At 34.7% G+C, this 26321-nt stretch overlaps 1 protein-coding gene across 1 annotated transcript; it reads left to right on the top strand.

The window, feature by feature from the left end:
- On the top strand, positions 1–26161 carry LOC121412527 (ubiquitin carboxyl-terminal hydrolase 12-like). Its single transcript, XM_041605322.1, has 11 exons — positions 1–192; positions 11710–11790; positions 15670–15883; positions 16735–16815; positions 17938–18098; positions 20406–20482; positions 21427–21510; positions 22015–22147; positions 23439–23503; positions 24053–24131; positions 24681–26161. The coding sequence occupies exons 1-11, from the start codon at positions 160–162 to the stop codon at positions 24783–24785; spliced, it is 1113 nt and encodes a 370-aa protein (XP_041461256.1). The 5' UTR covers positions 1–159; the 3' UTR covers positions 24786–26161.
- The last annotated feature ends 160 nt before the right edge of the window (positions 26162–26321 follow it).

Genomic DNA, 26321 nt, shown 5'->3' on the forward strand with positions numbered 1-26321 from the left:
TATGCTGATTTTCCTTTTCCATAATTTGTCAACACCACTGTAAATCGAGCTGAACAACCCGTGACAAATTGTTATCGAGACTTCGAATAATGCTTAGAAAGGATTTGAGACCTCCGTAAATCCACATGCTCCATAGAGAGATAAATTTTTAACACGTACATGTATTCGTGTTTCTCTCTAGTTTCAAGAATGGTGAGTATTTCATGACTTTGTTCACCAAAATAGTCGTGATAGTGAGTGTGCCGGGCGGGCCGAGGCCGATCCGAGTCATCATGTCAGTCACGGTATACCGTCAGTCACCAACGATCCCGCCTCGCTCGGCGCGATCAATGACAATGTGAGTGTGCATGTGTGTATGTGACTGTCGCAGGGCAGGGGCCGGGTGCTGGGCCGGGTGGCCTGGGGCCGATTGCACGAAAGGGTCTTTGCAAGGACCGTCTTTCGTGTCGCCCATCTTTTATGATGCGCCATGTGAAACGCATTTTAAATAAATTATCTCCAAACATATTTCATTCGTCCGTTAAAATTAACAGAATATTTGTTTATAAAATTATATGATATATCATGAAATTTATTTGATTTAAAAGCAAGCTAACAAATCTTATTCTTTATCATAAGTCTCAGAAACACCCCGCTTAAAGCGTATCATAAAAGATGGGCGACACGAAAGACGGTCCTTGGAAAGACCATTTCGTGCAATCGGCCCCTGGTGCCTGTTGCATGACGAGATGAGAGATACAGTCATAAGAACGTCCTAGGACCATTCTTCCGAGACAGGAAGATTGGCGACAAATCAGCGCTTTCCGTTTCAGGAAGGCAATTTTGTCTTCCAAGTCCGCGACATCATTGGCGACATCATTTGATATTGATACTCTAGACTATAGCAGTATACTATATAGTATCGGAATGACGACTTTTCATAAAATTATATAGACTCTATTTCAATAAACATGATAAAATGGAGTTGGAGATCATATTTTATTCATTACTGATTGTAAAATTGATGTATGGAGCTTACTTTATGAGGTAAAAGGAGAAAAAAACTTAAATGATTCACCAAAAACTGGATAAAATCGAAATTTTCATCATTTCCCTCATTTAGAACACGGTGTCCTTTATTAGAGATACCTTTCATTGATATTTCAATGAAAGAGACCCCTGTCCGAAATAAAAATTGAATTAACTAAGCAATTTCGACATTGTATTATTTCAATATTCTGATTTTTTTTTATAGAATACTTATTTATAATGATAATTTTGCCAATTATGCGTTAAATGTTATTTGTTGAGGTAAAAATAGGGTTTGAATGGAGTAAACAAAATCAATGTGTCTGACTGTTTGAGACTAAAAAGGAAAATAGAGGCTGCGTGTGAAAAATCTAATTTATTTATTTTGTCAGATATCACGCAAGAAATACAAATGTGAGTGTTTAGAGTCTATAAAACATATCTTTTTATGAGTAATCGGAGACGAGCAACATATGAAAATTTCTGCAAATCAACTTGTCCAAGTGGCGAAAGTGTCGTGCTTTGCGATAATAAATCATAGAAAAATGTGTGAAATCAATCCAAATGGAAAAAAATACAACAATGCTAAAAATGACAACGATCATAAACGTTGGTCATTGATAACTTTATGGAAGTTTATATAAAAATATAAGCTTTAAGAATATAAAAATATATGTTCAACATTTTGGATTTAAGGATCGAGTCGAGACTACATTATTGCTTTAACATGACATACTTAGGGGCCAAGGCCTAATCTATATCTTAAATTCAATTAGCTATTTTGTTACTGCAGATTTTTTAGTTTCATTAATCATATCTCAATTAAGTTAGCACAAATCCATCAATTAATTTTCATTGCAATATTAATCTCAGCAAAAAAATACTAAATGTCATTATGAAAATGAAATAAAAATGAATAAATGATTTAGCATGTTTCATAACATTTTAATTTTGTATCATGTTTTTTTAAAAATATTTTGTGGCAGAACGTAATAAACACGTTTTTTACCATTCATAGTTTCTTTTTTAAAAATTGTTCTCATGTTGTTTATCTAATGAGAGATTGCCGCCCATTTCGATATTTCAAGAAAACTTGAAAAGGGGTGGGGAAAAGACAGGAGGGAGAATAAAAGAAAACATATTAAAACAAATTTATTTGGGCCTATTAATTACCTCGGAGAAGTTAAAATGACGTCCGTTCTGAAATTAAAAAAAAAAATTGGCGCCAATGCATAAGAGTGCACTTGAATGACCCCCAAAAATGTGTTAAGGTGATATGTCTGTGTGGCTTGCCATACACACATTTTTTCTCAATGCCAACGGTGGCGGGCGATGTGCAAAGAAGATCATGCCTACGGAGGACATGTCTGGAGGTGTCTTTCCAAGGACCATTATTCGTATCGCCCAAATCGGCTTTGTGAAACAGTTGAGCGATATCTGTTCTTACGTACATGTAGAACAGTTCTACGAAAGTGAAAAAAATTAAGAGCACAAGCGTTCACTTACCAAGTCTGTTTACGACATCAATTTGCAGTCTTTTGTTATCAATACCTAGTAAATGCCACACATGTGTAGTGTAGTCTAGCTGCCAACTTAGATTTTAGAAGATACTTGCATCGGCCGATAAATATCATGAATCGTAAAATATTTGTTTCGGTCGATAAATATCATTAAAATTACTTAATGATTACTAAATTTTTTCAATTTTACTACTATTTATTTTATAAATTTTAGGAACTTTATTAAAAACTGGGGGTAAATATTGTTTTGGCCCATGTACGTTAGTTTGGGCGCAAAACAAAACGTAAAATTGGTCTTTTAGGTCTAGTTTCACCGTTGGAATTCATAACCCCTACAGCAAGGTATTGCTATCCGTCCCAGGCTTCATTGGGGAGTAAGCCTACGTTAGTAGATGACTTTTACTCCCCAGAAGCCTCCAGGCTAGGGCTGGGGCCTGGGGCCCGTTTCTCAACACCATCATAAGCTTAACTTCTTGACTAAATTGGAGATAGTGAGCTACTTGTCCGCTAACTGTTTCACGAAGCCCTCTTTGCCAAGATTGGGGACAACAACCTGACTAAATATTTATGACACCTCCGTACCTGTCATAACTTCTTTTTTTTGGCATCACGTATGACATGTAAAAGTGCCTAGAAATATGAAAATTATAATCTTATGTAATCAATCATAAAAGTTGAAATTACATTGTAAAACAGGTGCGATAGATTATTCAATAATAATTGCAATGCACAGAAAATATAGAATCTGTTGATAAAACACAACAAAACCATTCATTTTGAAATGGTAAAATAATTGAATCGATAAAGATTCTACCACGTCAAGTCATCCATAAGTGTACTCGTATTCGTTGTGTTCAGACCCTTATCAACATTTTGATAATTCTATCTCTAATTTATGCGAAAATATTTGTCAAATCGTGTGTTTCGGTATCTAAAGATTTTAACAATTTATGTTCCACTAAATTTTGATGATGTTTGGAACCATAAATAAATTATCATTATTCTCTACAAAAAAAGCAATTGTGGTTTAATTCCGTAAACTCTCAAAATTTACTATCCCGGGGTACCCATCTCAACGTCCACATGTGATTCTTTTAGTCATGAAATGAAATATTCATAATTTCATTTTCTCAGCAATTGAATGTTCCAGTCTTCATGGTTTAAGTATGCATGATACATATTTTGCCTCTGCTATTATTTTGATTAGATGTATCTCCAAATTCATCACAATAATTGCAGTTTTTTAAAAATATTTTGCTTTTTACAAACTATTCTATTTTGTGACTAAGGCTATGTCTCGTCTGCGTAAATATTCATATCTGAATGATACGCGCCTTAAAACACAAGATAACAACAACATCATTTCTACCGATAGTATCGATATCAAGGGGTTCAAGTTAGGAAGCATTTTGTGAAACAGGCTTAGTAAGATTGGAACTAACTCCATGGTTGGTGGATAAAGATATGACTAACTTTTCCAGGTGTTGAGAAATGGGCCGCTGTTTCATAGATGGGACCTGTTGCATGAAAGGGTCTTTTGTAGTGACCATTCTACGTAAGAACGAGATATCGCTCAACTGTTTTACAGCCGATTTAGGTGGTCCTTGCCTTGGGAAGACACCTCCAGGCTCCAGACATGTCCTACGATAGACAGCTGGCAGCCGTCTTCACTTCCATGTTTTATCCGAATTTAATACATAAACATATGGCCATTGAGTCCCTGTACAGATCAAGCTAGAAATTTGGTCTCTGTATTTGGTGAGTGGAGCCAACAGAGTTCAGTGGAACAGCCAACATAACAGAGACCGAAGCTTTTGGTCTTGTCCTATGACTACGTAGGCATGATCTTCTTTGCACACTGCCCACCACCGTCGGCATTGAGAAAAAACGCATTACGGCAAGCCACACTGACATATCAACTTGAAACATTTTTGAGGGTCATTCGATTCCACTCTGATGCATTTTATCTGGGATGCGCCAAGTTATTTTTTATTTCTAGTCGGACTCCACCACAGCGCATGCAAAATTGCAACAAACTCCCGCAAATTTAATAAGAGGATTTACAGAATCAAGTCCTACGAAACTTACTGAACGATGTGAAGTCAATTCCCCCTTTATGTAACCCAGGTAACCTCGCAATACATGTGAGTGGTCGGACTCTTGCACGGCAAGATGACCCAAAACAGATGTCACTTTTACTTCTCCAGGGTATAGGCCCAAATATTTTTTTGTTTTCTTTTATTTTCTCACATTTTTTTCCTCTTTTCCTTTTTTCCCCAACCCTTTTCGATTTTTTTTTTCAAACCAAACTTGAAATATCGAAATGGGTGGCAATCTCTCTGACCTCATGCTTTATCATTAGATAAACATCATGAAAACAATAAAAAAAAAAAAAACTTACCGAAACTATGTGAAGTCAATTCCCCCTTATATGTAGCCCAGGTTAGTATACATGTAGTATACTAACCTCGCAATACATGTGAGTGGTCGGACTCATGCATGGCAAGATGACCCAAAACGGATGCCATTTTAACTTCTCCGGGGTATAGGCCCAAATATTTTTTTGTTTTCTTTTATTTTCTCACATTTTCTGATTTTTCTCCCTCTTTTCCCTTTTCCCCAACCCTTTTCGAGTTTTTTTTTCCAACCAAACTTGAAATATCGAAATGGGTGGCAATCTCTCTGACCTTATGCTTTATCATTAGATAAACAACATGAAATTAACAATTAAAAAAAAAGAAATTATGTATGGTAAAGAAAACAAGTTATAACGCTCAGCAAAAAAAAAGAAAAAAAACTAAGCTGTTACTAAACATGCTAAATTATTTATTTTTATTTCATTTCATTTCCATTATAATTTTTTGCTGAGTTTAAGTTTAATCAATGAAAATTGTTGGATTTATGCTAACTTGACATATTGAATGAAAAAAAAATAGCTAATTGAATTTAAAACATAGATTAGGCTTAAAGCTTACAAATCCATCACAATTATTACAAATGAATTTTACCTTGATTTACCTCGATGTTGGGCATAAAGTACATGTACTGTATAGAAGACTTATTTGCCCCTCTGCATCTTGTCATCAGTTGAATGCAACAATTTTACAATGCATGTTTGGGTTTGGATGAGTTATAAAAATTCAGTGTCGAGGTCGAAACGATTAAACTTAGTTTTCCAGTCACTAGATTTGATTTGAATGAATTTATACTGTTACTGTTTACAACCTCAAAAGGTAAATCATTCCATATGTTGATTACTCATTGAGAGAAGTCCCATTGCCTGAGTGTTTAATGTGCTCTTAACTTGATTAGTTTTTGAGAATGACCTTGTGTCCAAGGTTGAGTGTCAAGTTTGAAGAAATTTGTACTGTCCAAATCATCTATGCCCTGAATAATCTTAAACGTTTGGATCATATCCGCTCTATTTCTCCTGTTGGATAACGTTGGTAGATTTAATTTCTTCAGTCGTTCAATGTAGCTCAAGTTCTTTAGATGCGGAATTAGCTTGGTTGCTCGACGTTGGATCTTTTCCAGTTTTATGATGTCTTTCTTAAGATAGGGTGCCTTACACAAAGTACTGCAGTATTCCAAAGATGGTCATATGATTGACTTGTAAAGTTGAACCAGACCTCTTTTATCCAAGTTTGAGAAAGTTCTCTTGATAAGTCCTAACAGGCGGTTTGCTTTGGCACAAACTTTGATCACATGTTTAGAAAATTGCAAGTTTTTATCAAAAGTTACTCCCAGATCATTTTTCTCTGTCACTTTTGGAATTTCAGATGTGTCATCTGGTACTAGTAGGTAGCTCATACCTGGATTTTTTCTTCCGATAGACATTACTCTGCATTTCTTCTGGTTGAAAGTTAACTGCCAGTCTCCTGCCCACAACGAAAGGTTGAACAAATTATCTTGTAGGCTTATGTTATCATCTTCGTCACGGCGAGGTGCATACAGTTTTGTGTCATCTGCAAATAATTTGACTACAGAGTTCTTAGAAATCACATCTGGAAGATCATTGATGAAGATAATAAAGAGAGCAGGGCCAATGTCACTACCTTCAGGAATTCCACTGGTCACCTCACATTCCTTGGACAGTGCTCCATTTACCATCACTCTTTGTTTGCGATCAGAGAGAAATGCTTTAATCCGTGTCCATACTTTTCCTTGGATCCCATATCCTTGTACCTTTGAGGAGTCTAGTATGGGGGACACTATCAAACGCTTTGCGTAGTCCAGGTAAATGCAATTGACTACCTGTATATCCTTTGCATCAAGGGCAGTACTCCAATCATTTGTGACTTCCAGGAGTTGGGTAGTACAAGATCTTCCTTTCCTGAACCCGTGTTGATGAGGCGTTAGTAGGTTATTGGACTCTAAGTGATCCAATATCTGGTCCGTAACAAGTGGTCCCTGAGGAGTCTAGTATGGGGGACACTATCAAACGCTTTATGGTAGTCCAGGTAAATGCAATTGACTACCTGTATATCCTTTGCATCAAGGGCAGTACTCCAATCATTTGTGACTTCCAGGAGTTGGGTAGTACAAGATCTTCCTTTCCTGAACCCGTGTTGATGAGGCGTTAGTAGGTTATTGGACTCTAAGTGATCCAATATCTGGTCCCTAACAAGTGTTTCCATAATCTTACAAACGACACTTGTAAAACTTACAGGTCAATAATTCTCTGGAACATTTTTGGTTCCTTTTTGTGAATGGGCACCATGTTAGCAGAATGCCACAAGTCAGGGATCTGTCCTGTAATTATTGAAGTGGTGAAAATATCCGCTAATACTGGGGCTACCATCTCCTGTAATTCCTTTAAGATCCTAATATGAATTCCATCAGGACCTGGAGATTTGTCTTTATCCAGATGTCTTACTTAGTATTTTAATTATAGCTGAGCTGTCTATGTGGATATCCACTAAGGGATCCACGAAGCATCTGTTCTTGAACTTCCAAAGTATTCTCAACAGTGAAAACTGAGCTGAAAAACTTCTGATTTCTCTTCATTGCTTTTGGCATAAGATCCCACAGCATGTATGTAGGTATTCCGCACTTGGATATTGTGTTACTGTGTATATACCTCCAGAAACTCTTTGAGTTGTGCTTGATTTCAGATGAAAGGTTTTTGTCAAAGTCCCTTTTAGCACTGTTTTAACTTTTTTGTTGCTTCGTTTTTCTTGGTGGTATATATAGCTCTGGATTTGACCATATTTCTTTTCTTGCGTCTGTCCCTCTGAAAAACATTCCATGCTTTATGTTTGTCTTTAATTGATCTCTTCACTTGAGCATTCATCTACAGTGGTTTGGGTTTGCAATTTGTTGATACAAGTGGTACATATCTTTCAGTTAGATATGTCATATCATTGACAAATGACATGTATTTATCTTCGCCTTGATCACGACTAAAAAGATCACAAAATATATTGTTCTTCTCCGCATCTTTCCTCATTTCATCGTCATTACCTTAATTTGTAATACGCATGTCGATTTCCTCTCTTGAGCTCACTACCCGGTGCTAAAAAAGTTCAAAGGATTTAGCGAGGTGGTCGCTTTTTCCAAGAGGGGCTTGGAGTTGGATATTGTTTATCATGTCTGGCTGGTTTGTCAGCACAAGATCAAGAATATTGCTCACTTGTCCTTCACATACATGTAGCCTGGTACGTTCTGTAACTAGTTGACTCATAAACATATCCTCCATACAATATATAAATCTAGAGCTAAAGTTCTCTATGGGATCAAAGGTTTTCGGCGGATTCCATGTTACCTGCGGGAGATTAAAATCGCCAACAACTAAAGGTAAGTGGAAAGCCTAGAACTTCGATCTCCCTCAAAAGACTTTTTAATAGTAAGGATTCATTGTTCTCAGCATGACTGTTTGGACTGTGATATACATCAATAAGTATTGTAGTAATACATGTACCTGGTTTTGGAGTAACACTGCACCAGATACTTTCGGCAAATTTATCACTTGTGACTTGTGAGAACCAAGTTTGCTTTAAGTTCCATTTTTGTCTCACCAAGCAAAGTGAGACTATAGGCGCCGCTTTTCCGACGGCGGCGGCGACGGCGGCGGCGACGGCGGCGGCGTCAACATCAAATCTTAACCTGAGGTTAAGTTTTTGAAATGATGTCATAACTTAGAAAGTATATGGACCTAGTTCATAAAACTTGGCCATAAGGTTAATCAAGTATTACTGAACATCCTATTAGAGTTTCATGTCACATGACCAAGGTCAAAGGTCATTTAGGGTCAATGAACTTAGACCATGTTGGAGGAATCAACATCGAAATCTTAACCTGAGGTTAAGTTTTTGAAATGTCATCATAACTTAGAAAATATATGGACCTAGTTCATGAAACTTGGACATAAGGTTAATCAAGTATCACTGAACATCCTGCATGAGTTTCACGTCACATGACCAAGGTCAAAGGTCATTTAGGGTCAATGAACTTTGACCGAATTGGGGATATCTGTTGAATTCCCATCATAACTTTGAAAGTTTATGGATCTGATTAATGAAACTTGGACATAATAGTAATCAAGCATCACTGAACATTTTGTGCAAGTTTCAGGTCTCAGGATTAAGGTCAAAGGTCATTTAGGGTCAATGAACTTTGGCCGAATCGGGGGTATCTGTTGAATTACCATCATAACTTTGAAAGTTTATTGGTCTAGTTCATTGAACTTGGACATTAGAGTAATCAAGTATCACTGAACATCCTGTGCTCATTTCAGGTCACATGACCAAGGTCAAAGGTCAATGAACTTTGGCCGAATTGGGTGTATCTGTTGAATTACCATCATAACTTTGAATGTTTATGGATCTGATTCATGAAACTTGTACATAAGAGTAATCAAGTATCACTGAACATCCTGTGCGAGTTTCAGGTCACACGATCAAGGTCAAAGGTCATGTAAGGTCAATGAACTTTGGCCATGTTGGGGTTTTTTGTTGAATAACCATCATATCTCTGTAAGTTTATTGGTCTAGTTCATAAAAAGTGGTCTAGTTCATTAAACTTGGACATAAGAGTAACCATGTATCACTGAACATCTTGTGCGAGTTAGAGTAGTATTCATAGTCAGCACTGCTGCTATATTGAACTGCGTGATGCAGGTGAGACGGCCAGAGGCATTCCACTTGTTAGTATAAAGGACTACTCCTCTTTTGCGAAATTCCAAATCTGGCAAGAACATGTCATATCCTGGAATGGTGTATTCAACATCTTCTATTTCTGTCCTGGAGAATTACGGACATATCTCTGACAAGGCAATAATTGCTGGATTTTCAGTTTCAATTCTACATATCAACTCATTTCTTTTATTCATCAGAGAGTCAACGTTGCTATAAAAACATTTGTAGGCTAGTCATTGCTCTGTTTCAGATTCTTTATCTGATTCTGAGTCAGATCCACTTTCTTCTTCAGTCGGGATGTAATCTCCGAGGGTAATGTCTTTCCTGGGACTATCGTAGAGCTCTACACACTTTCTTCTTTATGAACTTGAGTGTTCGAGTTATTGCCTGGTTGACTACATTCTTTCTGACCACTGGCACTGTCATTCGTCTCTCACTATCTAGGTGTTTGAAAGACCTTGAAGTCTTTGTAATCCTTCCTCTAAATATACAGTTCATGAAACTTGGACATAAGAGCAATCAAGTATCCCTGAACCTCCTGCGAGATTTAGGTCACATTACCAAGGTCCAAGGTCATTTAGGGTCAACAAAGTTTGGTACTGTTGGGGGTATTTGTGGAATTGTCATAACTTTGAAAGTTTATGGATCTAGTTCATGAAACTTAGACATAAAATGTACAGTGTAAGAGCAACCATGTATCCCTGAATATCCCGTGCATGTTTCAGGTCACCTGTCCAAGTGTCTGTCAGAGGTCATTTAAGGTCATTGAACTTTGGCCATTGTGGGGGGTATTTGTTGAATTAATGTCATAACTTGTATGGATCTAGTTCATGAAACATACATGTACATGTAAGGGTAATCAAGTATGATGATTGTTTTGCACACGTCTTAGGTCACATGATCATGGTCAAAGGTAATTTTGGGTCAAAAATCGGACAAATAATGAGAAAGTAATGAGCATTTGAATATTGCGATCACTAATGCTGTGGAGATAGCAAATTGACAATACGACAAAGATGTGTGATGTCACTTGTGAACAACTCTCCCCATTACTTTAGTATATATTTCACTTGAATTGCCTCTTTTATCACATCTATCCATAGATCATGTGTTCTTTCTACATGAGGGCATGTAATGCATATTTTTTAAGAAGACATCATGGATAAATAGCTTGTATCATCATAAGAAAAAGCAAAAAGAAACAATTTGAGGGTATTTTATAGTCCACCAAAGGGAAAGTTGTTCATCAGTGACATCACACATCCTTGTCGCATTGCCAATGGGAGGATCTCCATGGCATTAGTGATTGCAATATTCAAATGCTCATAACTTTCTCATTATTTGTCCGATTTTTCTCAAACTTTCTTTATTCTTATTCTTTGATGATTCTGTTTATTACACAGGCCTATTTGTTCCAAAGATTTCATTCCCCCTTAATGATAGGGTAACATAGCCATTCAATGGTAATTTTCATGGAATCCTTTATTTTAATTATTATTGGATGTTGCACATTGTTGCAAACTGTATCATAGGATGCCACTGTTGTTATTGCCACAGTTCCCATACAGACAACTTTTATGCCAGAGGGTCTTGGACTTTCAATTTATTTCTTTGTACAGTGGAAGCTTGAAAGTTAAAATATGATGTACACTGTACAATTACATATGTTTCTTTAGCATCGTTTCTTAAAAACAAGTGCTTTTTCATGGGGTGGAATTTTTATCATTTCCTAATACCCTTGTCTGAGTCTATGACACAGAAATAAAGTGTGATGACAGTGCTGACACTTCCTGTAATTGTTACACTGTAATGTTAAACTTTCATTTTGTTAATATGTGCATTGTGGTACAATCTCCTTTTTTTCTCCCCCATCCCCTCTCTGCATCTCTCTCCCTCTCCATCTATTTCCCTGTATCTCTCTCTATTGCTCTGTCACCTATATTCACTCTATTCCTCCCTCCTCTATCCCCCTCTCTCTTGTTTTATTTCTTTTTTTAAATTCCACATTCATTCATGGTACCTATTCTTTATTATGTTTGTTTTAGGGAGCTAATGCATCTGCATTGGAGAAGGAGATAGGGTCAGATCAGTTCCCTCCCAGTGAGCATTACTTTGGACTAGTCAATGTAAGTTCTAATGTTACTTAACTGTTTTTTTTATTGTTCAAAATTAAAATGTTATTTGGGATCTCTCTGGAACATACTTTCTTTTTGCTCATGAATTCACAAGTATGATATCTGCCTTATTTTTCTATAAAAAAAACCTAACCTTCACTGGCATTTTATAATGTACAAGTGTATAGTGCATGAGTATAACCTTTAAAGGAAACCAAAACCCAAGATGAGAAGCAATCTTATTGGAAAGAGTAAAATAAGAAAAACAATTTAAAACAAGTTTCATCAAAATTGGTTGTAAAATAAGCAAGTTATGGACGTTTAAAAAGTCTTGTTGTACTTTCTATGGGGATCCTCAAATTGGCAAACATGCCTTAAAATGGCTGATTTTGTGGACAACTCTCCATTTGTTTTGTACACACTTTGTCAGATTTTCCCTATTATCTTTAAAATTGCATATTGCCTCATTCTGAGCATAACATATGTTATGGGAAAATATAATTCACACCACATATTTCAAGGTCAAGAGGAGATGACATGAAATATGTAAAATAAAGGGCAAAATCTGAAAATATGTGTACAAAACAAATGGAGGGTTGTCCACAAAATCAGCCATTTTGAAGCATGTTTGCCAATTTGAGGATCCCCATAGAAAGTACAACAAGACTATTCAAACTTCTCTAACTCGCTTATTCTTTAACCGATTTGATGAAACTTGTTTTAAATTGTTCCTCTCATTTTACTCTTTCTAATGAGATTGCTTCTCTTCTTGGGTTTTGGTTTCCTTTAAACTCGTAAAAGTCCTACAATACACACATCACTCTGTACAATCATTTTGCACTAGTCCTGTCATACCATGTACCTGCTAGAATACATGTGTGATCCATATAATTACAAACACCATACATGCCGTGTTCACTATGTATTGATCACGCAAAACATTTTTGTTGGGTTTATTCTTTAATTACATGTCAGTTACAATGCAGTTTTTTTTTGTTCTTGAATTTTTTATGAAGTTGACAGACTGAAAAATTGATTTATATTTTGGTATATTGTTAACATATGAGTTGGACAATACATGTATATGAAATATTCATTCAAACAATTCCCTGTTGAATATAACAATAGATTGTAGAATGGATAGATGTGTAATCCAGTCATTTTCACGTTACATGTATTTGCACACATAGTATGTATGTTGGGATGACACTACATTGTATCATCAAAAGTGAAGAGTCCATGGGTGTATGTACAGTATTTATGGCTGCATTTGGTAATATTGTTAACAATTGGACTGTTTTCACTTAAGCATGGTATAGTTGCTTCATTTTATTAATTCTCTGAGAGGGTTAGAGACCTTGTTTTAGGAAATACATGTAGTTTTCACTATCACCCTGCTTGTAATACAAATAGTGCTTAGGAATACATGTACATGTACATTGTATTTGTACAATAAGCTAATAAAAGAATGACCTCTACGTGAAGTGTGTTATGGAAGAAGGCCAAGAACAAGCAATTAATATCCCATTTATGAAGTGCTACTAAGCTTTCCTATACACTACCTCACATCCTGAAGATCAGTCGAGACATCTATTATATTCTTGACTCTTGAGGATGGTTGAGTGCAGGCAACTTGCCAATACATGTAGTCTGCATATACAGTAGAAAAAAAACATGACATACTTTTTCTTTATACAGTTTTATTTGAAAAGTTTGTTTGAAACTGTATATGATATGATCTTTGATTATTTTAGAGCAGATTTGTAATTGATAATAACATTGCAAAGGTACATAACATGTGAGGGCACTATGCAGATATGCTCCAGTCGTATAGTAAACACACTTCCTTATTTCAAAAATTCATTCTGAATTGCCTACGGTATATGATGTTTTTCTCAGATTTATCAGACTTTTCTTTCTAGCAAGCAATGTACCTGTGACTATAACTTAAAAGTCCTAAATGTGTGATAAATGTCTGACTTTATAGACTATCTCTTCTACTGTCGTTATGGATATGATTCTTGGTAGCCAAACCAACCTCATTTTCATAATTGCAGGTAGTGCTAAAGTATTTGCTATCATCACATAATTATGGAAAATTGAACTAGTGTTAAAATCAAGAGAGACCATACAATATCAGTTTATCCTAGAAAAGCTGTTTACGGTACATGTACACACAGCAGGTGTGCAAAACACTATACTAATAATAGGATTTAGGGAGAACTTTGTTACCTACACTGTACTGTATAGTGTGTACATCAATTATTTTAATTTACATTGTACATGTACATGTATGAGCTGGAGAGGTGTTGTGGCTCAGTGGATAAGTCTCCTGACTTTGAACCACTAGGTCTGGGGTTCGAATCCCACTGCAGCACTCGCGTCCGTTGGCAAGGCATTTATCTACATGTACATTTGCCACTCTCCACCCAGGTGTAAATGGGTAGGCTACCCGTTAAGGAGGGTAGCCATGCTAAAGCTGGGGTAATACTTGTAGTATGCAGTGCTTAAATACATTGTGTGCTATAAATGTTGCTTATTATTATTTATTATTATCCGTATGTACTCGTAGTTCTGTACATTTCACTTTGGTTTCTTTGTAAATGCACTAGATTATGAGTCATGCATGAATAACTACTGAATACACGTGTACAACATGTATGTACTAGGCCCACAATACATTATTTGTTTGGTCAAATACTATGATATCACGGTTCACCCATATTAATGTCATATAAACATATTGAGTTATTTGTTTATGAAATTGCTAAGTATTAATCATTGACAAAACAAATTACATGTACCAATGTTTATTACCAGTCCAAGGTACATACAGGTGCTTTAGCAGTGAAATTCTCATAATGTGCTAATACTCGGTCCTACGACATTACGTATATTAATTATGAAAAAAAACAGAAAATTTCAAATAATTTGTGAATTACAGTTGTCTTTGTTAATAATACACTAAAAGTAGCCTATATTACTAAATATTGCTTGATATGAAGGCTTTATTCAGCATGAGATCATGTTTTGTACATGTACATGTATGTTTATCCTTGTTTTATGGGGTGAAGTGTTTTGTCTTTGATACATGTACCTGTACTTGTATGCACATGACTGTTTATTAAGTGCAGCTGTCAAAGCACAAATGAAATAGGTGAAATGCATTATAGTACATGCAAGATGTTGTATGGTTTGGGGTTGTACATGTACATGTATTTCAACTTCCAGCAAGTGATAAGAAAAGTCAGATTACATCCGTTAGATGTGGTCAATGTGTAGTATTTGAATCAATACATTGTATCTTCTCATCAAGGTCCATTCATACATGTTCAAAATGTACATGTAAAGTGATTCAGGGTCTGCACTTCATAACATGAGACTATCAGAAAACTCCATGTGTATAGGCCTCCAGATGCTGATATACATGTACATGTAAAGTGACTTTATTTACTTTAAAGAAGGCCTAAAATTAAAAAGTACTTAACATGTCCTCTCAAACTATGCAGAAAACGATGAGGATCTACGATACTATTATACTTTATTATTTTTGTTTATTCAAGTTGTAACATGGGAAAGAATGTAAAAGGTATATTTTGCAATGGAGGTAAACTTGCATATTAAAGTCAACCATCTGTTGTAAAAAAAAAATAAAAAATAAAATATTGAACCAATTTTTACACTAGATTATGCAAAACATAAATGTACATGTATCTTCCAAGTCAAATTACTGCTGAATGGATTTCTGTGGTCCAAATGATTTGCAAAATTACGTACATGTACATGTAGGTACAAAAATGTACTAAAGAAGATTTAATTGATTTCTTATTTATTGTAGTCTGTTCAGTTTGTTATGCATATTATTTCTCTTCTTTGTTCTTTATTACACAGTTTGGAAACACATGTTACTGCAACTCAGTCCTGCAGGCGCTGTACTTCTGCAAGCCATTCAGGGATCGGGTCCTGGCCTATAAGACGCAGCCGAAGAAGAAGGAAACTCTCTTGACCTGTCTATCGGATCTCTTCAACAGCATCAACACGCAGAAGAAAAAAGTGGGTGTGGTCGCACCAAAGAAGTTTGTGGCCAGATTAAAGAAAGAAAATGGTTTGTAATCCTCATCTTTCTTCCCACTTCTACTTTTTTTTTGGGGGGGGGGGGTTGTGGGGAAGGGGGTGGGTGAGTGGGATGAAACTTGTGAGAAGGAGGGGGAAATCACATTTTGTATTGAAAGGGATATTTTTCTTATTTCTAGTTATTCAAATTTATACCCACCAGCAATTTGTCAAATTGTGATTTTGAATTGTTAGCATTAATGGAGTGAATCTTCCTTTACCCCTGTTCTCAGGGTGTAGAACAAATGTAGGTCTACATTGCATAATTAGGCAGTAAACACTGTTTGCCTTTGTGTTTTAAATCCTTACAGACTCTTTAAACAAGTGTAATGAAAAAAAAAAACTGGATAAATTTAGACATGTTTTTAATCCTGTACACTAAATACCTAAAATAAACTGTAAAACTGAGCTCGTTCATTTATCTTTATTTTCTTCACTGTAAAACATACTGTTCCAGTACAATGTGTTGCATGTACTGTATGTGCTATACATGTATATTAAAGATTGTTACATGTATTATCATTTTTTTTGACTTGTGATTCTTTGTCACATCTATAAGTAAGATATCTGAATTTTAGATACATTGTAAGATATTATGTCCATTAAAAGGAATACTGATTGAATGTTATCCTCAGCTTCCTTATTTGCATATCACACATGTATGATAAAACATAGATGGAAGCAAGCTAAATTGAAAAAATGCAATATTTTTATTTTTTTACTGCTGATTTTAGTAGAATGTTCATTGTTATACTTGTTTGGCTTTTCTCTACATGTATTTATTCAAATAAACATGTATTTAGAGTGGACTTGGCATTTGAAATATATATTTGTTTTTTACAGAGGTTTTTGACAACTACATGCAACAGGATGCACATGAATTCCTCATATATCTTCTCAATACGATAGCAGACCTCTTACAAGGTAGGAATTCATCAACAAAATATTGTTCTTTTATTGGTTAATCAGGATCTCAGAATTACATGTAACTAAGAAGTACTGGTATATTTCATGTATTTTCTTTAAATATGTTTGATTTAATATAAATATGCATGAGGTGTAATTTATTATTGAAACTTTAATTATTAAGACAGAACATAATAAAAGACACCACATGTAAATTCGTTCAAATTCAAGTTTCACTAAACATGCATTCAAATTTATAAAACATTATACAGTATGTAAGTATCCTAAAATATTTATTTTAGAGATCACTTTTTAGTTGCAAGTTATTGAAAATTCTCTTTATACACTTATACTTGGATTTCCTTTTTATTTGAATTAATTGTTGTGTCCTATAAAACTGTACTATGCTATCTGTACAGAATAAATGTGAATAGGAGAATTCCATTTCTTTTTTCAATAGACAATGGGTTTACTTTTGACACACTGTAATATATTTAGGTCAGAAATTGACTTCTTGATATTGACATTGCAAAATAGAATGTTTGCCAAGTATTGCAACCAAATAAAATGGTGGAGTTTTCCTTCTCGGCTCAGTGATTCCTAATGAAATCGTTCATCCGAATGCTTGTTTGAATGAAAGAAAAAAATCCCCTGGAGAATCTCTGACAAAGTGGAGTGGGTTCAAAAGTTGATATGTACTGTAAAGAGAAGAAGTAATGTTCAATCCTGTTTCTTTAAACATCAAATTGATTTGATGCTTCATTGGGCAGCAATGAAATGCAATTTACCTGATATCTGATGCATTCTTAACATGCAATGAAGTTATATACCAGTGCAACTCTTTCAGTTGCTTATACTATAAATTTAAAAGAAACATATAAGAGTTGCACTGTGACCATTAAATGTTTACATGTATATTGTTTTATTATTTTTATCAATTACGTGAATTATGCTTTGTACATGCATCTCTTACATTATGGAATTTCCTTCCATGAGAAGTCAGTAATGAATCACTGCTGAGTTAAATTTTTAAAAATCCAAAACTTATGTTCGATTCCCACTTACTTACTGTACATGTAACACATCTCTCATTCACTTTCCGAAACTGATTTTCTTTTTCTTTTTTTTTCCTTTTTGCAGCTGAGAGGAAAGCAGAGAAGTTAGCTGGTAAAGGCAAACCTGGCACTCCTAATGGGATCATCAATGGTAATAACAATGACATGAAGACAGAACCCACCTGGATACATGAAATATTCCAAGGAACATTAACAAATGAGACAAGATGTCTCTGCTGTGAAGGGGTAAGCACTGTCAGTGTTTGATTTCAAGTTTGGTGTTGACTACTGGTGTTGGTGTTGTATCACTTAATAAATATCCTAAGCAATTATGACTTAAGACGTCTCTGCTGTGAAGGGGTACGAACTGTCAGTGTTCGATTAAATGTTGACAACTGGTGTTGGTGTTGTGTCACTTTATAAATATCCCAAGCAACATTAACAAATGACTTAAGATGTCTCTGCTGTGAAGGGGTAAGCACTGTCAGTGTTTGATTATATGTTGACAACTGGTGTTGGTGTTGTGTCACTTTATAAATATCCCAAGCAACATTAACAAATGACTTAAGATGTCTCTGCTATGAAGGGGTAAGCACTGTCAGTGTTTGATTTAGTGTTGACAACTGGTGTTGGTGTTGTGTCACTTTATAAATATCCCAAGCAACATTAACAAATGACTTTAGATGTCTCTGTTATGAAGGGGTAAGATCTGTCAGTGTTTGATTTGGTGTTGACAACTGGTGTTGGTGTTATGTCACTTTATAAATATCCCAAGCAACATTAACAAATGACTTTAGATGTCTGTTGTGAAGGGGTAAGAAGGGGTGTTGACAAGTGGTGTTGGTGTTTTGTCAATTCATGTCGGAACGTTGATAGATGAGACGAGGGGTCTCTGCTCTGAAGGGGTAAGCACTATTAATATTTTATTTCAAGTTTGTTGGCAAGTGGTTTTGATGTTGTGTCAGTGTATGTTAAAATGAATATTCCGTGGAATGTCAGCAAATTAAACAAATGTCTGTGCTGTGAAGGGGTAAGCACTGTCAATGATTGATTTCAAGTGCGGTGTTGACATCCAGCGTCAGTGTTAGGTTGATTTTTTATATTCGTTGCAGGCAGCACTAAGCCTGAAATTAGGCTTGTGCTGGGACAAACATGTATGCAACAACTCAAATAGGGCTATTACATTTGTGCTTAAATTAGTTAATAATTATAATGATAATAATAAATGTGATTTGTATTAATGCACCAAATCCACTCTGCAGGGTGCCCAAGGTGCAGCATTTAGTGTTAGAGCTTGGATAGGCAGCAGGATTCATGCTCTAACACTAACACCAGCAGTTTACCAAACTTGAAATCACACATTATTTAATTTTATTTCATCTGTGGTTGGATTATTTAATTTATGTGTGCTTTCATTTGATTTCAATCAGTCTTACTCATTTTGGAAAAAAATGCTAATCCCACATTTTCAGAGATGAATTATTTATTGTTTCACTTGACAATGAGGAGAAAATGAGAATATTTCGTATTTCATGTAATAAAATACAAAAGAAATAGTGAGTGGATGACGTCATCAGTCTTCTCATTTGCATACCGACCAGGATGTGCATACAAATGTTTTGTAAAATTAAGCAAAACTTTAAAATGTCCTAACTTTCTTATTTTACATCTGATTTTGATGAAATTTTCAGTGCTATGCTTATTGTATTTTTCTCTTTTTATTCAAATCAACTTTTAGTTTGGGTGGACTTGTCTTTTAAATTGCAAGTTGCCATTAGAGGTAGATTATCAAAGTTCTTTCTCTTATTAGTGCTGTTTAGGGATCAGAAATCAGGACTGAGTAATCTGTTTTAAGGGGGGGGGGGGTCAAGTAGGATTTCATACATCATCCCCTGTGAATATGATTAATTTCTAAAATAACAGGGGCACATTCCATAAAGAGTTATGATTATCATTGTTACAGTGCTGAGCAGCCAATCACAATCAAGGTTTCCATGGTAATTACTATAATAGCAAAGTGTTACCATTGTTGCAAGTCTTTAATGAAATGGGGTCCCAGGTCCTTCGCTTTTTTTTTACTTCTTGTCTATGACACTTTCTTAATGCTGTTTGCTCGTCATACTCATTATTGTTTTCTCTCATTAATATCCTTACAATGTTTTATCAAATTTGTCAATTTTTACATTGAAAAAAATCATGACATGTTACTATATGAAGCAACCAAAGAGATGGTATTCATTTGACTGAGAGCGATTTTACTGATAAGAAAAAAAAGTCTTTCAGGTATGGCAAAGACCCTTGGTTGAATTTTTGTTGAATACATATATATGCCTTGGAATTTTTAATAATTTTTACTCCTTCAAGATAGGAAATATGCCATATTATTAAAAAAAATACAGGTTACTTTTCCTAAATTGAATCTTGTGGGATGAATATTTGACTTTTTGAAGGCTGACTTTAGGGCTTCTAGTTCATAAGTACTGAATGTGTATGGTTTTTGTAATCTAATGCATGGATTAGATTGATCTATCCCCAACATTTTCATAATTACAGGTGAGCAGTAAAGATGAGGATTTTCTTGATCTGTCTGTAGATGTAGAGCAGAACACATCAATAACACATTGTTTAAGGTAAGTGATGATACTTTAAAAAAAAATCAATTGAATGGTGTTTTTTTGTTGAGGATGGAAGTGCCTTACGGTTAGTTTGCTAGTATCCCAGTCAATTTTAAGCGTACTTTGCACTACATCCACTTTGCAGTACACCCACTCCATATAAATAGTTCTTTTCTTAGCTTCTTGATGATGGCAATGACAAATTTAAATGAAACTTCTTTCATATTGGATGATTTTTTACACTTTCCTGTGAAATGATAAGAGAGTCTGATACTTCAACAGAAGTAGCTGGATTCAAATTTTAGCAATTATTTTGAAGTATTTTCTGATATACTCTGTTTTTTTAAATGAAGATTAATATTGTTTCATTTGAAAAGTGTTAATTTTCAAATCAGTGTTTAATGAAGAGGATTAATGAATATTATATTTCAATAACTCTTTGTTCTTAGGTCAGTTTATATGGTGAATAATCTGAAGTATGATTGTGGGTTTAGCTGCATAATTTCAGATATTAATTCTTAAGCAAGCTTTATAGCAACAAAGCTCAGAAAAATTCTATATTTGTTAGCATGATTTGTTTCAATTTATGTGAACTCTATTAAAAAATGTTGCAAAATCTTGTTGCGCTATATCTGAATTAGGCTTGTATTAAGTATTTCAATACATATGAGATCACAAAATTTGAAATCACAAAATTGAAGTAAAAAATTAGTGATTGAAATCAGTATTAAAGCACATGAAAGTTCAACTGATTGGTGAATAAAACCATTTCATGTGTAAATGCCACATTAATATAGATTTATATTACATTTTTTTGAGCAAAATATGTGTTTTGTTTTTGTAAAATCTTATTTCAGACAAGGCACAGTTTTATTTTATAAGAAAAAAATGTGTTACACATAGAAAGATCACTAATCATTATAGTTACCAATACATTTTTATTTTGTTTATGCTAACAGGGGTTTCAGCAATACAGAAACATTATGCCATGAATACAAATACTACTGTGAGACGTGTTGTAGTAAACAAGAAGCACAAAAGAGGTAAGTTTATTTGGTTTCTTGTATGTTTCATTCAAATTTAAACATTTAAAAGAGTTCTCCACTCTGACTTAATTTGGCTTTGAATGAAAAGATTAAACTTCAAGCAATACATGTACATTAAAAATTAAAAATTAGAATTGAAGTAAAATATGATTTCCTAAGACAGTGAATTTGACTTTGGCCTAGGGATGGAGTGAATGAGTGCCTGAATATTCTTCATTTAGCTGGTTATCAATGGCAGGTAACTAATATAAACTATTGGAATCCTGCAATTTGATTGGCCAAGAGCTTATTGATCAAAGATTCCTGATGAAACAAGTGTTATACATTGTAGATCAGGGCAGTGATGTGAACAAGTTTTTGTGCAAATTTTTTTTCCCCTAGGGGTTTATACAATTTCAGGCCTAATCTGCCGTTGGGCCTAGCTAGTTTCGAAATTCTCCTGTTTTATTGAATGATTGTTTGCTGGTAACCTTTACTTGTTAATTTTTTTTGTTATTTCAGAATGCAAGTAAAGAAGCTGCCTCAACTATTAGCGCTGCACTTAAAACGGTTTAAGTACATGGAACAATCACATAGATATACCAAACTTTCCTACCGAGTTGTGTTTCCTTTAGAGCTAAGATTAATGAACACGGTACGTATGAAGTCATTACATAAACTCATAAGCCTTTCAAATGAAACGCTGTATTGTTTTTGTTGCCTTTTACTTTGTGAGGATCAATTATCTAAATGTTTATTGCAGTTATTTTGTTATACAGTGCATTCCAAAAAAAAAACTATACACTTTTGAAATGGTTGCTAAATAAAAAATGTAGCACTTTGGGAAAAAAGACTTACATGTACATATATGGAAAGCCAATAAAGCCAATATGGATCGAAAGGATTTGCCTCTCAAAAACTGACATAAATTGAAAGGCTAATTCCAGCCCACCCTAATTTTCATACCCTTTGTTTCATTGGGCAGTGCTCGCTCAAGCATGAATAGTTTTCCGATTTTTTTTGGTGTCATTTGAAAGTTGACTTTATTGGCTTTCTATATCTATAAGTCTTTTCCCCAAAGTGCTGCATACTTATTTGGCAGCCATTTCAAAAGTGTATAGTTTGTTTTGGGACGCACTGTAGTTCAACATTTATACACACACATTCACGCTTCATTTCATTCATTAATTCAAAGCTTGTTTTAGTATATATACATGTATCAATTGATCATCGTGTTTTCTGGTTGTATTCAACCTCTGAACATTGTTTGTAATGTACCAGTATGTTTTTGATGAAATAGAAATAAAGACTGTATTAACATATTTTGGAGGATTTTTAGGCACAAAATATGGATTTCAAAATGTTATGTGTTCCTTTGAGGTATTTATATTAAAGTACATTTGATACTATTGTTATGTAGTATGTAGTTAAACTTCTGTTATCCTTTTAGTCATTCACCTTCACTTGTTTACAAACTCCCCATTGTCATCTAAGAATTCCCAAACCCCTATACCTTTTAACTCCTAAACCTTAACCATAAAAATACCAACCCTCAGTGACATCAGCTAACTTTAAGGAGCAAAATTTTTTAGAAGTATGACTCACACTTCCAGCCCGAGTCACTTGCACAGAGCATCACCACACCCCTTATAACAGAGATATTTTGATACAGATAGTTACCTGTAGACCAATTAGATCAAGTTTAGATCACTCCCACCTTAAATTGTTACACTCCCGAAACTAATGATATAAATAAGACTTCTTGATTCTTAGATATATATATATACAGTAGAATACTAGATCCACACTCATCCATATAGACTGACTGACTTCAAGACGTCCATCCAATATTATTTCAACTTCAGAACCTTAATCATAGACTTAAAAACTTCTACATTCATTGTCCTAAACACGACACTATATGTCTGTCCTATTTTTTTTTACAGAGTGACGATGCAGAGGCTCCTGATAAGCTGTATGATCTTGTTTCAGTTGTTGTGCACTGTGGAAGGTAAGGTTGATTTGGTAATATAACCCTTGATAAACATTTATGTTGACCCTTAATAGCTTATTGGAACTGGGTGCTCCCTGTATAAATTCTATTGGAATTATTTAAGATTTCAGTATTCAAAAAGTTAATGTCTAATATCTTCTAACTTGTGGAAAGTCAGCACCAGGCTGAGAAAGTGAGCAGACCAAAGAAGGTGAAAGCTGCACACAGCTAAAACAGGATTATTGATTTGTATCTCATTCAAAGAATGCTCATTAGTTGAAGCTATTTTACTGGTTTCTTAGCTTCATTCTATGAATGAAATTTCAGAGCTCTGAATAGATAAATGATTGTAGTACAAAATGTTTTATTTGTTTTGTGAGGATCAAACGATGCAACACCTTTTGGTCTGCCCCCTACTACCAAAGCTGTACACTGCCAAAGATGGTGTTTGTTTTTCTAGTAAACCTGTTAATCTTGTATTTGGTTTTTCCTGTACTAAGCCTATTGGAGTGATAGAATTCATTAGTTACTATTTTAATCTGTTTTATTCCTATTCTTATTGCACAGTGGGCCAAATAGGGGCCATTACATCACCATTGTGAAGAGCTTTGGTTTCTGGCTTCTCTTCGATGATGACATGGTAGAGGTAAGAATAGTAGAATAGGTGTGACGTGGTGGTGATGGTGGTGGAGCGATGAGGATGATGCTGCTGCTAATGATGATGATGAGGGTGATAATGATGATGAGGAGTAGTAGGAGGATAGTGGTAGTGTTGAGATGAGGAGGATTGTGATGATGATGATGATGATGAAGACGACGACGATGATGACGATGATGATGACGATGATGATAATGGTGATGATGATGGTAATGATGATAATGATGATGGCATTGATGGAAATGAGGAGGGGGATGATGATGATCATGATCAGGGCTACTGAATGTTGAATATGAGGGGGATTTTGTATCTCTGACCATGAAAATCTCCTTCTATTCATACAAAGGTAATGATAATTTGACTAATAGTATATTCCTGACATTTATACTTACATGTAGTTTGAGAATTGTTGATAAGTACTCAATGGTGTGACTCCTGGGCATGTGCTGTGAAAAATAATTTGTGTTATTTCATTACCTGATGGCCCACACTAATGAATTTCCCCAATGTGCTCTCTTTCCCCTTTTCCCCATGAAGAAAATTGAAGTCTCAAGTATCGAGGAATTCTACGGTCTAGCCACGGAGGTGCAAAAGAACTCTGATTCAGGATACATTCTCTTCTACCAGGCAAGAGACGTTTAGAGAACAGACAATGAGAATGGTTAAAAGACCAAATGATGTTGAGTAGTTTGTCCCAAGGAAGATTGTTGATGGAAGGAAACCTCCATTAAAACTACAATTGCCAAACGTCTTCAAGATGTGTGGCATGTTTAACATAGCTTTGCGTGTAGCCAAGCCATGCAACACCTCCCTGATGCTACCCTTAGATTTCTTATTGATGGAGAGGAGATGAGAGTGCTCAACTAACCACTGTCAGCATTATAGGCCAGGAGAAAACATATTCATGTGTTTGCTGCCCTCTACAGTTGACCAGGGAGAGCATTGAGGATATGTGGAAAGGGCATCATCACATGAATACAAAAGAAAGTGGAATCTGAAAGTATGATGATATTATCAGTTTGATTTTTTCCTGTTCGATAATTATCTGAGGTAGTTCTCACCATAGTAATTTGTATTTAGTTATTTTTTTTAATAAACAGTGAATTACATAGATGACGACATATCAGCAAACATATAAAGATCACCCTTGAATTATTTGTTGTATGTTTTTGTAATATGTTACAAGTGATAATAATCTAGTCTCAGGAGCTGTCTTTTTGTATATTGAATAACCCTTTGCTTTAAAACGAAAATTCACTAACATAAAAATGCTGTTTGTTGTATTATTTTTCCGTCGGCTTTTTATATTTTGTTTTGGGGCGGTAGCAAAATAAGATACATTAGCTATTATGATCATCATTTAGGAAATAAGAATATTGACATTTGACAATGATTACATGAAATTGTGTACTTTTAATATATATATATTTATATATGTACATGTGAAGTGAATGGACTATTTCTCATTCAACGAGTATGTATATATTTATGGAATTTTTCAGCCATTTTAGAATGCAGACTGGCTGTATGTAATTTACAATATATTGTACATAATGTCTATATCACAGAACTATTTTGTGGTAGAAAGTAAAAAAAAATGCTATAAATAAATAATGAAGAAAAAATAAATATTCAGATATGCTATTATATTCCTTTAAGGTTCCATTTGCAGATACTTTAGTCAAATCAATGGGATTTTAAACTTAGTGCCATTTGTTTTAATCTCATAGAGATTTTCTTTTCATCCTTAGTTTGATAGCCAAGAAATATGTGATAGAATATGTTGCAGTTATTAATCTCTTTTTGTTTGCAATAAATGTGTAAATTTATAACAGCCACCACTTTGCTAGTACTATTGGATAGTTATTATTTTGAGTGATAGAAATAATCCAGAATCATGATGTACATGTACTGTAATGTGTGACTTAAATTTTGCTCTAAGCCCAGATATATGTTCTTTGTTCCCTTGATATCTCATATGGCTTTATAAATTGATTGTTCAAAAAATTGTTGAAAAATAATTTAAAAAATAAAACACTCAACAAAGCAGATAGGTGAAAGATTGATCAAAGTTGGACCAATAATAAAAATTTCAAGAAGGCTTTCAAATATTTTAATTCCTCTACTTTATGAAGATGACAAAAAGAGTGAACATGCACAGATCCAGAGTGAGAATTT

This window comes from Lytechinus variegatus, chromosome 1 (genome assembly GCF_018143015.1).
Source record: "Lytechinus variegatus isolate NC3 chromosome 1, Lvar_3.0, whole genome shotgun sequence".
NCBI classification, from domain to species: domain Eukaryota; kingdom Metazoa; phylum Echinodermata; class Echinoidea; order Temnopleuroida; family Toxopneustidae; genus Lytechinus; species Lytechinus variegatus.